Genomic DNA, 17,043 nt, shown 5'->3' with positions numbered 1-17,043 from the left:
CAGTATTGGGGTGGGAGTCACCCAATTTTCCAGGTGTTGTGTGTCTCAGTTCCCCTGGCTAGGAAAAGGGACTCCCTTCCCCCTTGTGCTTCCCAGGTGAGGCGATGCCTCGCCCTGCTTCACCTCTCACTGGTTGGGCTGCAGCAGCTGACCACCGATTGTCCGGCACTCCCTAGTGAGATGACCCCAGTACCTCAGTTGAAAATGCAGAAATCACTGGTCTTCTGTGTCGCTCGCGCTGGGAGTTGGAGACTGGAGCTGTTCCTATTCGGCCATCTTCAATATTCTGTTCATTTTTAAGCACGTTGCAAAATGTGTATACAGTATGACACCAGCTGTGTTTGCGTGTGTGTGTGTGTGTGTGTGTGTGTGTGTGTGTGTGTGACTGGAAGGTGGGGGGGACAGAGAAATTAACGATGGAGACAAATCCCTATTATTAACCACTGGTTGTCTGTGGGTGAAAAAGTTATGAGGACATTTATTTTCTCCCTCACATTTCTTTATGTCGTTCTTTATTTCACAATGAGCTCCTCCATTAAAAGCATAGGCACACGTGTAAAATGCCTATCTCACAAGTATGAAAAGCAGTTTGGATGTAGCACAACACACAGCATAACTTAAGTGGTACAACCAGGCAGATGTAGTTCATGTCTTCATTCTGCCACTCTCTGGCTCTGCCATCAGTTTTGAGCCTCCATCTCCCTATCTAAAAGTGTCCCACCACTTTTCATGACTTCTCTGTGATTTAAAAGCAAGCACCTGGAACCTAGATGCTCAAATTCAGTAGCTACTTTCTTGGTTTAAGTTTTTTTTTTTTTTTTTTTTTAATTAGTTTCATTTAATTGTGGTAAGGACGCAATATGAGATCTACCCTCCTAACAAACTTTTAGGTGTGCAGTACAGTACTATTGACCATAGGCTCGGTGTGGTGCAGCAGATCCCTAGAATGCATTCGTTTTGCTTGAGATTTTTTGCCCATTAATTGGCATCTCCCCATTTCCTCTCCCCCAACCCCTGGAAGCTACTATTCTACTCTTTAATTCTAGGAATTCGACTATTTTAGGTACTTCATATGTGGAATTATGTAGTATTTGTCTTCCTGCATCTGGCTTATTTCAGTTAGTATAATGTCCTCCAGATTCATTCATGTTGTCAAAAATGACAGAATTTCCTTCTTTTTAAAGGCTGAATGGCATTCTGTTGGGTATTAAAAATAGAGCTACTGTACGATCTAGCAATTCAGTATACCATGTTTTCTTTATGCATCCATCCACTGATGGACATCTAAGTTGTTTCCATATCGTGGCTATCATGAATTATGCTGCTATGGGTATCTCTGTGAGATCCTGATTCCAACTCTTCTGAATAAATATTCAGAAGCAGAATTGCTAGATCATACAGTAGTTCTATTTTTAATCTTTCTTTTGAGGAGCCACCATACTGTTTTCCACAGTGGTGATACCATCTGCATTCCTGTCAACAATGTTCAGCAGCTACTTTCTTTCTCCATTTTTTTTTTTTTTTTTTTTTTTTTTTTTCGGGGGTCTCCCTCTTTTGCCGGGCTGGGGTGCAAGGGCACGATCTTGGCTCACTGCAACCTCCACCTCCTGGGTTCAAGCGATTGTCCTGCCTCAGCCTCCTGAGTAGCTGGGACTACAGACGTGCGCCACCATGCTCAGCTAATTTTTGTATTTTTAGTAGAGATGGGGTTTCACCGTGTTGACCAGGATGGTCTCAAGCTCTTGACCTTAGGTGATCTGCCTGTCTCGGCCTCCCAAAGTGTTGGGATTACAAGCGTGAGTCACTGTGCCCAGCCCAGCAGCTACTTTCGTTGTTACTTGTATGCTCGGTTCCAGTGGGCAGAGGTTGAGCACAGGGTATGAAGAGGGCACCCAGGTATGCCTCCAAATCAGGATCCAGGGCTGCCGGGGTCTGGAGGTCAGAACACTCGATCTGGGTGGTACCTACCAGGCAATACCATGCAGCTCTGTGACCTCCTTCCCATGTGCCTCTGGGACCAGCCTTTCCTCTCAACGAATGTGTCCTTCACATGTGTTCCTGTCACCAGGCAGGGACTGGCAGCCTCGTTCCTCCCCGTGGACTGCAGGGCATCTCTGCCTCATTGGCTCTGGGGTGAACTCACAGTGGGCAGCCTTGGATGCCTGTTCTCCTCACACCTGAAGGCACCTTCTGGTGACAGGAGTCCTACCTGTAGCATCACATTCAAGGGTCTCATGCTGTGAGGGCATAGTTGTGGCCATGGAGACCTCCTCACATCTTCAATGTTGGCAGGAGAGACAGGCAGCTGAATGGACGCTGGCACTTCTGGCTCTGTCCTCAGTTGACATTTTCCTGCAGTTGATATTTTTAGCGAAGTCTGAGTCTAGATTCCACCACATATTAGCTGTGTGATTTGGAGTGAGTCACTTCCCTCTCTGGGACTCTGCTTCCTCCTCTGTACAATGGAGGAGGTGGAATGAGATGATGCATAAAGTCGCTTTCAGGCAGCAGCTCTGAGATTAGGGAATCAGCCCACCCCCAGCCTTTGCCCCCTGGGGCTCTTTTCTGTAACTTGAAGTCTCTGCTTCTCCTCCAGAAATGAGGAGACCAGAGTGGGCTGAGGGGATTGATAGCGTCTAGAGAGGGTAGAAGGCTACTCATGACTCATGCATTGAGACTAGGCTAACCAACTGACTTCTTAGCTGACTGTTGTCTCCAAAGTAATTGCCACATAGGTTGGGTTGAGTTTGGGGGTATTGGGTAGACCAGAGCTCGATGGGTCCAGGGATGGTAATACTCTTATTCTGGCTGTGTTTTTTTATATATATTTGGAATTGTAATTAACTGCTGCGGCAATGTGCATTGGCTTCTGCATGAGCCAGGCATTCTGCTAAGGGTATTTCATACTTACTCTCCCATCATTAAGACAATATTTCAGGGAAGGCAACACTGTGCCCATTTCAAGAATGAGAACATGGCACTGAGGTCAAGTGACCTGCACAAGGTCACGCAGTTAGTATGTGCCCAGGAAACACAATCACTGATTGTTACTAAAATGAAGGGAAGTTGTAGAGCTGATTGAATCACTGTTCTTTGGCAGCTAAGGAAACTGAGGCTTAGAGAAAGTGAGTGACCTTGGCCCATACATGGAATATAACAGTAACAACAACAGCACACTCTCATTGGCTCATTAGCTGATGTGAGGAGTTGGCAAGTTTATCCACGGGAAGAGATAGCAAGGGACCTGGTAAATGAAGCAACTTCAGAAAGACTGAGCAAGAATCAGGCCTGAGTCTTCTCCAAGCATGAGGATCAGTTCAGGCACGTTCTCCGGGTTAGTCCCATTAGAACGGACTCAGTACTTTCACTTAGAAGGACCAGGACAGATGCTCTTTTCTCCCTGGGCCCAAGGATGTAAGCATGAGAGCCTTGAAATTCCCATAGCCATGTTGGTACCACAAAAGGAGCCAGTTTAAACAAGATGAAGGTGATCCTGAGAAGCTTAGCCCTGAAACGGATCAGTTGCTAAGTAGAGAGCAGGCTCACCTGAGGCAGATCTCCAGTGTCTCAGAGCCATGAGACAATGCATTTCCTGCCAGTGGTCTTAGCTTTCTTTATGAACAGTAGCTATTATTAATATTGCAGGTTGAGTTGGGTTGGGATGTTGGTGGTAGTGGCTTTTCAGGCAGGGATCTGCCTAGACAATAACCTGGAGGTGGGACAGTGTTGGGTCCTGAGGAGACCCATCTTTCCTGGAGTGGACAGGATGGACCTGATGGAACCTGGACCACATCTTACAGATAGTCCGGGGCCCTGACACCCACCAGGAATGAAACGGGGGCAAAGTGTCCCACAAAGTCATGCTTGGGTCAGCAACTAGGGACTCAGCATTTGGTAGAGGGGGAAACAAGCACCACCAAAAAGTCATTTCTTAAGCTTTTTCACAGAAATCCATATGGCAATAAATAAAACTCCATATGGATTTTCTGCTCAGATTTCACAGTATGGTGCCCCAGAAAAAAAAAATCAGCAAGCAAATATAAGAAACTCAGCTAAATTTTATTGGGCTCGTTGACTCAGCAGTAGATAGAACTTTGGGTCACAGAAACATCAGTTCATTGTCTTTTATGGTTTTCTTCCATTTTACTGGCACCATAAACCTGACAGAGGATGAACGTGGTGAAAGGTGAGTCTCTGAACCAGGCAAGTAGTCCAGGTTCTTCCAGCTTCCTGGGATGCAGCCTTCTCAGAGCCTTGGCTCCACATTCTGAAGAGGATGCCATGTGTGCAGGAAATCCACCTGAGAGTTCCACAGTCACGTCATGGGAGGGTCTTTGTGGGGTGGTTTGCTAAACAAATAAGATGCTAATTACCAAATGGAAGAAAGGTCAAGGTGCCTGGAATTCCTGTGTTCCAGATGTCTTTATTTGGTTTACATACACTGTCCCATTTGAAACATGCAAGTGCTCATAAATTTGCATTTGACCTTAAACTGCCACTGGAGTTACGCTGTTCTGTGTTACTTGGCAGATGGAGTCCAGTGTGCTTGGTGTGCACATCCTGCCAGACGTGATGGGGCCCGCGGGATTCTTCCCCAGTGTTTGTCTCCTGCTGATTCTGGGTTTATCTTTCTGTGGTCATGCTCAGGATATCTCTGCCTCCTTGTCATTGATTCCTCCTCTTTGCACGCCCAGCATTCCCCTTTGCCTGCTGAAACCTTAGGGGTGTTTCTAATCCAGTCACCATCAAAGTGCCCAGCATCAAGCCAGGCATTTCTATGGGCATTGTCCCTCCCGTAGATTGTAGGTGAAAGGCATTGTTATACCCATTTCATGGAAAAGGGCACTGAGGCTTAGAAAAACATGCGCACACATTCATGGGATTGATTGCATTGTAAAACGATGTAGGAGGACAAAATACTTTATAATGATTTCTGGCTTGCTTGAAATCATAGCAAGTACTAGCTGAGGACCCAGCATGGTGCTGGGGGGCTAGGCAGGGGCAGCAAATGGGAGTGTGAGCTTTGGAGAATGATTAACTTTTAAGAGTAAATAGGAGAGTAGGGATGTAGGGTGTTTTAAAAAAAATCGCTCTGGCCACTGTATGGCTGATAGGGCACAGTCATTGGAGAGAAGGTATGTTCCTACTCAGTCCTACTTCTCATTGGATTGGGGCCCTTTGGGTAACAGTCAGGTCTGCACTCACAGAGAAGTCAGGTCTTCTCTTATCCCAACACGACAGACACACCTTGTGCTGTCCACACTGTTAAATAATGGGTCCTTCTGATTGGAATCAGGTTCTTTCTTCAGTGTCTTTCAAAGGCAGACTTTACCTGAAGTTATAAGAAGATTGCTTGGAGGTAGAATTGGACTGCAGAGTGGGAGGAGAAATGAAAAGGGAGCTCCATGACGTGTGGGTTTTCTTCCTGGAGCCCCTCTCCCAGAGTGGTGACCAAGAAAGTTCTCCAGAAACCACAAGGCACTTCTACATATCAGGGGAACCGTGGTCTGAAAGTGCGTGCTCCCCAAATCCATATGTTGAAATCCTAACCACCAAGGTGATGGTATTGGGAGGTGGGGTTCTTGGGAGGTGATTGGGTCATGAGGGTGGAGCCCTTATGAATGACTGGATTGGCCCTTATAAAAGAGATCCCGGAGAGCCCATTTGTCCTTCACTGTAACCATGTGAGGTTACAGTGAAAAGACAGCCATCTGTGAACCAAAAAGCAGGCCCTCATCTGACACCAAATCTGATGGCACCTTGATCTTGGACTTTTCCAGCCTCTGGAACAGTGAGAAACAAATTTCTGTAGTTTACAAGCTACCCAGTTTATGGTAGCCCCAAAAGACAAGGGGTTTCTGCCACTGATGAAATATTTGGCATAATGAGGGGTGGCACACACACTTTTGATGTTTTTAAGTTCTCCCTGAGGTGTAAGATGAGCATGTTTTAGCAATAGCAGCCATGCAGAATTTATTGGCCAGCTGTGGTGATTTTATGTGGAATGGTATAATGACTTTGAAAAGGAAGTGTCATGTACTGGGAAGAATCATGACATCAGTCTTTTACTGACCTCTTAATGTTCCAGGCTATTCAGTTTTATGAGCTTCAGCCTCTGACAGTCCCTTTAAGAAGGCTGGGCTATGGCCAAGGTCACAGAGCTGGTTAGTAAGTAGAGCCAAACATGTGTCTGTCTGATACAAGACACAAGAGTGGGGATCCCCCACTTTTGACCACAGCATTGGTCAGTGTCAGCTCCCTGCCCCTCCTTCAATGTGATGCTGATATCTGGGAATTCTTGACCTTCAAAAATCTTATAGGAATCAGCTTTATATAAAGACTGCATTATAGAACCCCTGAACCAGAAAATATAAATTAGACCTTTGTCTTTATATTTGTGAGACTTCTAAGATATAGATATATTTACGCCATTTGCCTCTAGCTCTGGGTCCTTTTCTCTTTGTTTATGGCTGGCTTAATCAGCACCCCCATCTCCTATTCTTAGCCTGTGCATTAATGTGCATTATTCATGGTTATCGAGTTGGATAACTGTGGTTGAGTGCCTTCTATTTTTACAATAATTAAAGGGTTTAAGGGGAAATTAGTTTAGCTGCTTATGTGCCCTCAAATAGCCTTGTAGGTTAGGGGCAAAATGCCCAGAGTTAGAATAAATAGAGGTGCTGCAGGTCCTGTCCATGGTGCTGAAGGACACACTGGGGAAGTTCTGAAGTTCACAGCACTGCAGGGCCTCAGGCAGAGCTGGAATAGGAATCTGCATTTCTCCTCTAGCTCCATCTGACGCTCAGGTGCTTGCCAAGTCTAATGGACCAGTCACAAAACCAAGGGCTTCGTACAAGAGGGTGAGAGCACTTATGGGAAGGGTAAATGCTGGACTCCTGAACTGGGAGGGCAGGAGAAGCTCAGAGTGCAGACCCCGGTCACAGACTGGCTGGATCTAGACCTTGGCTGGGTCACTTAGCAGCTGTGTAACAGTGGGTCAGTTACTTAGCCCTGTAACCCTTGCTTTCCTCATCCATAAATTAACAACTATAATAGTACTTGCCTCGGAGAGTTTCTGCAAGGATTAAATGAGCTAATGAAAATAGATGACTTATGTTTGTAAAAAGTGCTCATAAACGTTAAACATAATTACCATTACACCAGTATAGTGTTCCACCATTTTTTTATAAACCAAATGACATCTTCTGCCCTCTCAGCATTAATGAGGTCTTATTTCCGGAGGCAACCAGCAGCTGCAAAATGTCAGAGTTCTTCAGCCTCTCCCTGAGGAGGACTTCTGTAACTCCTAAAACCTCAGGAAGCCTAGAGAGTGTTATTAGAAAGCATGTTCTAGGAGGCCAACATAAAGAACCTTCCCTTTCTTCAAATTCACCTAAAATAATTCATAGATCATCTAAGAATCATGATAGTACCTCGTATTTACAAGCACTTGCTATCTGCTAGGATTCATACATGTGCTATTTAGTTTAACTTTCATGGTAAATATTGCTGTCTTTGTTTTACAGGCTATTCACTATAAAATGAAAATTCACCTGAGACCAAGCACAGGTGACTTTACCTCTTCATGGGGATGAGCCAGGATTTGAGTTCATGTTTTCAGACTTCACAGCCTGCATTTGTCTGTGCTGACAAATGGTTCTCAAACTTGAGACAACATCCAAATCACCTGGAAGACTTTTTAAGCCAACAGGCTGGACCCCACTCCCAGAATGTCTGATTTAGTATGTCTGGGGTGGGGCCTGAGAAGTTGCCTTTCTAACACAACCCCAGGTGGGGTTGATGCAGCTGGCCCATGACTATGCTTTCAGAACCACTGCCCAGCATATTCCTAAGACCCCACTAAAGGGCATACCAAATGGATGAAGAATGTTAGTAACAGCACCTCTAGCAATGCAACGGTCTTTTTGTTAACATTTAGAAATAGGGCCTGATATTTAATTAGCCAAAAGAGCAGCAGAAATATTTGTTCTCTGTTTTCTCTGTGTCTTACTTGATGAGGTAACAGGATGATCCCTGGGGCTCTGGATGCTGACAACTAGGTGTGGGGAGATGGATAATTTCCTGCTAGATGGTTGCCCCCCGCCCACATATGCCTCCAAATGAGATCATGAAGGAAGTGAGTTTGTATGCGGTGGAGGGAGAGGCAGGGGTGGAAGAGAGATCAGAGTCTGGACTTGGAGCCAAGCCCTGATTTTGAGTCACAACGGCCATTGTGAACAGGGAAGCCCCTCTTCTGTGAGCCTTGGTTGTCTTCTGCAGTGGATCTCATCCATTGTCATCCTCTTATACCCTGAGTGTTGATTTTCTTTTTATAGGTGGAAAATAGAGGCTTGGGTAGTTTACCCAAAATAATAGTATCTGGTGCTTGTTTTGAATTTCCCTGTATATGAAGCATTTCCCAAGTATTTTCTCAAGGCCTCTTACCAGCCATGTTGAGCCAGAGGTACTCCTCCTCCTTGTGTCATCTCCCTTCCAGGTGAAGGAGCTGAGACACAGGAGGGGAATGAGTCTGTTCTGCTCTGCTAATATGAGACAGAGGCCGCATGCAGACCAGACCCTCTCCTCCCAGCCTAGGCTTTTTTCCTTCTCTTTTTCTCTCTTCTTTGCTTCCTTCCTGCCCTTTCCTTTCTTTTCCTTTTTTTTTTTTTCTGTGCTTTATTGTGGATCCTTAGCTTTACATATTCTTTTAAAGATCATTCTATGCCTAACCTTACCAATTTAGGGGCAACCTCCAATCTTTTCCCACTCCTCTCCCTGATCCATCCCATGCACTTGGATGAGTGTTCTTAGTTATCAAGGGCTACAATGGAAGAGCTCACATTTCAATAATACTTCATAGTCTGCAAATTATCTCCACATTTAATTCTCATCTGAAAGTGTGTAAACCTCTATTTTAGAAATGATGAGAGGCTCATAGAAGTTAAATGACTTTCCTGGTGGAAGATGAATAGGCAGCCCAGAGCTATAGCTTTCTCTTTTCTTTCTTTTCTTTTTTTATTTTTTATTTTATTTTATTTTATTTTTTTGAGATGGTGTCTAGCTCTGTCACCCAGGCTGGAGTACAGTGGTGTGATCTTGGTTCACTGCAACCCCTGCCTCCTGGGTTCAAGTGATTCTCCTGCCTCAGCCTCCCAAGTAGCTGGGATTACAGGCACCCACCACCACATCCAGCTAATTTTTGAATTTTTAGTAGAGATGGGGTTTCACTGTGTTGGCCAGGCTGGTCTCGAGCTCCTGACCTTATGATCCACCCACCACAGCCTCCTAAACTGCTAGTATTACAAGCCTGAGCCACTGCACCCAGCCTAACTTTCTCTTTTCAAAGCTGCTATGGGCAGCTGATGGCGAGTCCAGCTGGGGGATTTTGGAAGGTCTATCACAAGGGTATGATGAGGGTGTTTTGTAATGTTAAGAATAAGTGGTTTCAAAGAACATCTTTATTTCTGCCTTCATTTTGTTATGTACCCAGTAGTCATTCAGGAGCAGGTTGTTCAGTTTTCATGTAGTTGAGCGGTTTTGATTGAGTTTCTTAGTCCTGAGTTCTAGTTTGATTGCACTGTGGTCTGAGAGACAGTTTGTTATAATTTCTGTTCTTTTACATTTGCTGAGGAGTGCTTTACTTCCAACTATGTGGTCAATTTTGGAATAAGTGCGATGTGGTGCTGAGAAGAATGTATATTCTGTTGATTTGGGGTGGAGAGTTCTGTAGATGTCTATTAGGTCCACTTGGTGGAGAGTTGAGTTCAATTCCTGGACATCTGTGTTAACTTTCTGTCTCGTTGATCTGTCCAATGTTGACAGTGGGGTGTTAAAGTCTCCCATTATTATTGTGTGGGAGTCTAAGTCTTTGTAAGTCTCTAAGGACTTGCTTTATGAATCTGGGTGCTCCTGTATTGGGTGCATATATATTTAGGATAGTTAGCTCTTCCTGTTGAATTGATCCCTTTACCATTACGTAATGGCCTTCTTTGTCTCTTTTGATCTTTGATGGTTTAAAGTCTGTTTTATCAGAGACTAGGATTGCAACCCCTGCTTTTTTTTGTTCTCCATTTGCTTGGTAGATCTCCCTCCATCCCTTTATTTTGAGCCTATGTGTGTCTCTGCATGTGAGATGGGTCTCCTGAATACAGCAAACTGATGAGTCTTGACTCTTTATCCAGTTTGCCAGTCTGTGTCTTTTAATTGGACCATTTCATCCATTTACATTTAAGGTTAATATTGTTATGTGTGAAATTGATCCTGTCATTATGATATTAGCTGGTTATTTTGCTCGTTAGTTGAGGCAATTTCTTCCTAGCATCGACGGACTTTACATTTTGGCATGTTTTTGCAATGGCTGGTACCGGTCTTTCCTTTCCATGTTTAGTGCTTCCTTCAGGGTCTCTTGTAAGGCAGGCCTAGTGGTGACAAAATCTCTAAGCATTTGCTTGTCTGTAAGGGATTTTATTTCTCCTTCATTTATGAAACTTAGTTTGCCTGGATATGAAATTCTGGGTTGAAAATTCTTTTCTTTAAGAATGCTGAATATTGGCCCCCACTCTCTTCTGGCTTGTAGAGTTTCTGCCGAGAGATCTGCTGTTAGTCTGATGGGCTTCCCTTTGTGGGTAACCCGACCTTTCTCTCTGGCTGCCCTTAACATTTTTTCCTTCATTCCTAACATCACAATTAAAAGAGCTAGAGAAGCAAGAGCAAATACATTCAAAAGCTAGCAGAAGGCAAGAAATAACTAAGATCAGAGCAGAACTGAAGGAGATAGAGACACAAAAAACCCTCCAAAAAATCAGTGAATCCAGGAGCTGGTTTTTTGAAAAGATCAACAAAATTGATAGACCGCTGCCAAGACTAATAAAGAGGAAAAGAGGGAAGAATCAAATAGATGCAATAAAAATGATCAAGGGGGTATCACCACTGCCCCCACAGAAATACAAACTACCATCAGAGAATACTATAAACACCTCTATGCAAATAAACTAGAAAACCTAGAAGAAATGGATAAATTTCTGAACACATACACCCTCCCAAGACTAAACCAGGAAGAAGTTGAATCCCTGAATAGACCAAGAGCAGGCTCTGAAATTGAGGCAATAATTAATAGCCTACCAACCAAAAAAAGTCCAGGGCCAGACGGATTCACAGCCGAATTCTACCAGAGGTACAAGGAGAAGCTGGTACCATTCCTTCTGAAACTATTCCAATCAATAGAAAAAGAGGGAATCCTCCCTAACTCATTTTATGAGGCCAACATCATCCTGATACCAAAGCCTGGCAGAGACACAACAAAAAAAGAGAATTTTAGACCAATATCCCTGATGAACAATGATGCAAAAATCCTCAATAAAATACTGGCAAACCGAATCCAGCAGCACATCAAAAAGCTTATCCACCATGATCAAGTGTGCTTCATCCCTGGGATACAAGGCTGGTTCAACATATGCAAATCAATAAGCATAATCCAGCATATAAACAGAACCAAAGACAAAAACCACATGATAATGTCAATAGATGCAGAAAAGGCCTTTGACAAAATTCAACAGCCCTTCATGCTAAAAACGCTCAATAAAATCGGAATTGATGGAACATATCTCAAAATAATAAGAGCTATTTATGACAAACCCACAGCCAATATCATACTGAATGGGCAAATACTGGAAGCATTCCCTTTGAAAACTGGCATAAGACAGGGATGCCCTCTCTCATCACTCCTATTCAACATAGTGTTGGAAGTTCTGGCTAGGGCAATCAGGCAAGAGAAAGAAATCAAGGGTATTCAGTTAGGAAAAGAAGAAGTCAAATTGTCCCTGTTTGCAGATAACATGATTGTATATTTAGAAAACCCCATTGTGTTAGTCCAAAATCTCCTTAAGCTGATAAGCAACTTCAGCAAAGTCTCAGGATGCAAAAATCAATGTGCAAAAATCGCAAGCATTCTTATACACCAGTAACAGACAAACAGAGAGCCAAATCATGAATGAACTCCTATTCACAATTGCTTCAAAGAGAATAAAATACCTAGGAATCCAACTTACAAGGGATGTAAAGGACCTCTTCAAGGAGAACTACAAACCACTGCTCAGTGAAATAAAAGAGGACACAGACAAATGGAAGAACATACCATGCTCATGGATAGGAAGAATCAATATTGTGAAAATGGCCATACTGCCCAAGATAATTTATAGATTCAGTGCCATCCCCATTAAGCTACCAGTGACTTTCTTCACTCAATTGGAAAAAAACTGCTTTAAAGTTCATATGGAACCAAAAAAGAGCCTGCATTGCCAAGACAATCCTAAGCCTAAAGAACAAAGCTGGAGACATCACGCTACCTGACTTCAAGCTATATTACAAAGCTACAGTAACCAAAACAGCATGGTATGGGTACCAAAACAGAGATATAGACCAATGGAACAGAACAGAGCCCTCAGAAATAATACCACACATCTACAGCCATCTTATCTTTGACAAACCTGACAAAAACGAGAAATGGGGAAAGGATTCCCTATTTAATAAATGGTGCTGGGAAAATTGGCTAGCCATAAGTAGAAAGCTGAAACTGGATCCTTTCCTTACTGCTTATATGAAAATTATTTCAAGATGGATTAAAGACTTAAATGTTAGATCTAAAACCATGAAAACCCTGGAAGAAAACCTAGGTGATACCATTCAGGACATAGGCATGGGCAAGGACTTCATGTCTAAAACACCAAAAGCAAAATTGAGAAATGGGATCTAATTAAAGAGCTTCTCACAGCTAAAGAAACTACCATCAGAGTGAATAGGCAACCTACAGAACGGGAGAAAACTTTTGCAATCTACTCATCTGACAAAAGGCTAATATCCAGAACCTACAAAGAACTCAAACAAATTTACAAGAAAAAAGAAAACAACCCCATCAAAAAGTGGGCAAAGGATATGAACAGACATTTCTCAAAAGAAGACATTCATACAGCCAACAGACACATGAAAAAATGCTCATCATCACTCACCATCAGAGAAATGCAAATCAAAACCATAATGAGATACCATCTCACACCAGTTAGAATGGCAATCATTAAAAAATCTGGAAACAGCAGGTACTGGAGAGGATGTGAAAAAATAGGAACGCTTTTACACTGTCGGTGGGATAGTAAACTAGTTCAACCATTGTGGAAAATAGTATGGTGATTCCTCAAGGATCTAGAACTAGAAATGTCATTTGACCCTGCCATCCCATTACTGGGTATATACCCAAAGGATTATAAATTATGCTGCTATAAAGACACATGCACATGTATGTTTATTGCAGCACTATTCACAGTAGAAAAGACTTGGAATCAACCCAAATGTCCATCAGTGACAGACTGGATTAAGAAAATGTGGCACATATACACCATGGAATACTATGTAGCCATAAAAAAGGATGAATCTGTGTCCTTTGTAGGGACATGGATGCAGCTGGAAACCATCATTCTCAGCAAACTATTGCAAGAACAGAAAACCAAACACTGCATGTTCTCACTCTTAGGTGGGAATTGAACAATGAGATCACTTGGACACAGGAAGGGGAACATCATACACTGGGGCCTATTGTGGGGAGGGGACAGGGGAAAGGGATAGCATTAGGAGATATACCTAATGTAAATGACGAGTTAATGGGTACAGCACCCCCAACATGGCACATGTATACATATGTAACAAACCAGCACGTTGTGCACATGTACCTTAGAACTTAAAGTATAATAATAAAAAAAAATTAAAAAAAAAAGAACCAGTGATACTAATATTAATACTAATGAAATATTTGGGTTAGGTTGAGTTTCTCTTGGAGCAAAGTTTTCATAGGGCAGAAATCATTCTAGTAAAGTGCTTGGATCTCAGGATGACTTCAGGGTGGACATTTCTTAAAATCTATGTATTTGCAGTGCTGACTTGGTTATCTTAAGCATGTAAAAAAAGATTCAAAAAGAGATGTTACCATTTCTGACTCAGAACATATTCCCTTCTACAGAGACCTCTAGTTCGGTTCTTAGAATACACAGTAAGGGTGGCCACATCCCTGAAGAAAGCAGAAAGGAGTTTCTTCTACTACCTTAGCCATCTAAAACCAACATGCCTAGTTTTCCATGTCCTTGGGAAGCACCAATTCTGAAGCTAGGTTGACCATCCCTATTTACAGATGAAGACTGAGACTTAGAGCATTTCACCAATTTGGCCAAAGTCATCAGCACTTAGTGATGGGGAGGCAGGGAGGGTGGGGGATGGACAGTGTGAAGCCGTGGCTCACTGGCTCGAAGGACCATTACCTCTCTACCATACCTGCTGTTCACTTTGTCTCTGGGGCTTACACAAGACTGATTTTAAGGTAGGAGAGTCTTCCATTCCCTTACAAGCCCACAGGGCTCTTGAAAGATTTGAAGCACATGGGGCAGTGTGGACACTATGTCAAGCCAGACACTGGGAGTGCAGAGGTCATTAAATCCTGCTCTGCATCTCACAGTGCTCCCATCTTGTGGATGAGAAAAATTCACACAGATATCTACTGGGCATCTGTCTATTTGAAAGAACCAACCAGGCTAGAAAACTGGCAACTGGGAGGAGAGGCCCAGGTGTCCTGCTGCCCCCTACTTTATTCCTGAGGCAGGAGCCCATCCCATCAAGACATCCCTCCCTCTGCATTCAGCTGCAGGGTTTCCCACCACACCATAGCCAGAAGATAGACTGGTCATTCAAGGACCTGCCATCGTAAGCGGGTAACTAACACCTGAGGCGAGTCACCCCCAGAGGCCTGATTCTGGAAGGATGCACTACCTAGCGCATGCCCTCAGAGGAAGTCCTCATCCTTTTGTGATGCTCCCTGCGATTGGAAAATCTGTAATTGATTCCTAGGGTTGTAGGGACATGGCTCATGGACTGGTGACCCTGCCATCAGGAAATGGACACACCATTTGTGCAGGTTAGTGCAGGAGGCAGGTAGAGGTCAGAGCATGGATCTTGGAGACACAGGCTGTGTGGGGAGCTGAGCCCACTCTATTGCTCACCACCATCTCCTGGCTCCACGCAGAGCTTCTCCACCTGTGAGGCAGTCAAATGAGTCTTTCTTCCAGTATTCCCAGGGGAGCAGGGCTGGTGGAGGCTGAAGAGGAAGGTCAGGATCCCTGGAGAGGGAGAGCTACGGCTGGATGCTCAAGTGTGAACTACCCCAACCTGCCTCACTCTGCCATGTAGACTCCCCAGTAGCCATGAGAAAGTCATGCGCCTGCCCTGTGCTCCAGTGTGCCTGAATGTAGGATAGGATAGCAACACTTAGCTTATAGGGCTGCCAAGCAACCAGGGAACTGATGTGAGTTCAGACACCATGAAGTGTTGTGAAGACGTTTGGAAGCACACTGTAGGGTCTGGAGTCTGGCTCTTCCACAAGCACTGTAACTTTGGGCAGAATAAATCCAATCTAATCAGCTCTAATCAACTGATTAGATTAGAGCTAATCAGCTGTCTGTGCTTTTGTTTCATAAACACTGAAATGGAGATGATGATTCTGTCTCTTTCCTAGAACTGTTGTGGGGAGGTGTTGAATGCAGTGATGGATGTAAAGTGCTCAGTGCCTGGCGCCTTGTAGAACTAGATAAACTATCCCCAGCAACATCTGTACTATCACATTAATACACTATGATTAATATTACTTTACTCTGACTGTTGGTTCTGCTATTATTAAACATGCATGTGTGTTTAATCGGGTAGAAATCACCTCCTCCTGTACTGGTTACCTCTTTCAATCTCAGATTTTAAAATTTAAATTCCAGAACAGCCAAATGGGGAAGTGGAGGAGAAGGTGGCTCCTCATTTTTCCGACGTGTAACTAGAGGCTGAGAAAGCACCTGCCATGACAGCATCTCCCAAGGAAGATGCTTGTGATAGTTTAATCCACAAAAGCAACCCACTGGCCCCTATTTTCCCAGAAACGACTGATGACAGAAATCCCCTATCCTTCCAATTGAACAATCCTTTCTCTTATGAAATATTCCCAAACCATGCACCTGCCCCTTTGTATCCAGCCAAGGATGGACAGGCATACTGTAATTAGAATGTCTCCCACCTTCCAAAAATCACCCCTAAATACAACACTTGCCAATATGAGACTGTCTCAGTATTTCCTCTTTTAACCCTAGAAATAAGGTTGATTCTCTAACTAACGTCTTCAAACCCTCTGCTGAAATGAAAGCAATGGCAGCCTGGTCTCCATCACACGTTTAAGAATAAACAGCCCTTGTTCATTTTGTCTTGGACCCAGTTTTACCCGAGATGAGGCTCTGAGAAGCAGCAGCCCCTCTCCCTGCATGGGCTCTGGGCTCTGAGCCACGGCAGGTCCTTTCATGCCTTTGAAAAGGGTCTGGTAGGCCAGGGCCTCATGGAGAATCATCAACAAGGGCATAAGTAAACCTTCAAGAAAACCCACTGTAAAGGAACTTGCTTCACTTGGTTTAACTCTGCATTTTTTTTTCACAAAGTTGTTTGATCAAAGAATCCCCCAACCTTCCTGCTACCATAAAGCCTGGTGACTGCAAATCAAATTGTTCTCATTTAGAGGAGGCTTTGGTAATGATCTATGAAGCACCTGGGAGGACTTCAATACTTATAACAGCTTTTCACAGTGGCTGTGTCTGATGGTTAATACTGAGTGTCAACTTGATTGGATTGAAGGATGCAAAGTATTGTTCCTGGGTGTACGTGTGAGGGTGTTGCCAAAGGAGATTCACATTTGAGTCAGTGGGCTGGGAAAGACAGACCCACCCTTATTCTAGGTGGTCACTGTCTAATCAGCTGCCAGCACAACTAGAATATAAGCAGGCAGAAAAATGTGGAAGGAGAGACAGGCCCAGCCTCCTAGCCTCCATCTTTCTCCCATGCTGGGTACGCCCTGCCCTGGAACATTGAACTCCAGGTTCCTCAGTTTTGGAACCTGGACTGGCTCTCCTTGCTCCTCAGCCTGCAGATGGCCTATTGTGGGACCTCGTGATCTTGTTATTGTTAGTTAATAAACTCCCTTTT

General features: G+C 43.8%; 1 protein-coding gene across 1 annotated transcript in view; it reads left to right on the top strand.

The window, feature by feature from the left end:
• Positions 1 to 17,043, top strand: part of COL22A1 (collagen type XXII alpha 1 chain) — a 305,451-nt gene that overhangs the window by 96,755 nt on the left and 191,653 nt on the right. The window contains exons 11-14 of the mRNA XM_026454562.1: positions 4,170 to 4,183; positions 5,162 to 5,182; positions 5,385 to 5,400; positions 15,821 to 15,826. Coding sequence (XP_026310347.1) covers positions 4,170 to 4,183; positions 5,162 to 5,182; positions 5,385 to 5,400; positions 15,821 to 15,826 — 57 coding nt within the window. The remainder of the gene's footprint in view (positions 1 to 4,169; positions 4,184 to 5,161; positions 5,183 to 5,384; positions 5,401 to 15,820; positions 15,827 to 17,043) is intronic.

This window comes from Piliocolobus tephrosceles, chromosome 7, assembly GCF_002776525.5.
Source record: "Piliocolobus tephrosceles isolate RC106 chromosome 7, ASM277652v3, whole genome shotgun sequence".
Taxonomy (NCBI): domain Eukaryota; kingdom Metazoa; phylum Chordata; class Mammalia; order Primates; family Cercopithecidae; genus Piliocolobus; species Piliocolobus tephrosceles.
Note: the sequence above shows the minus strand (reverse complement) of the source record. Positions and strands in the feature narration are given on the sequence as shown.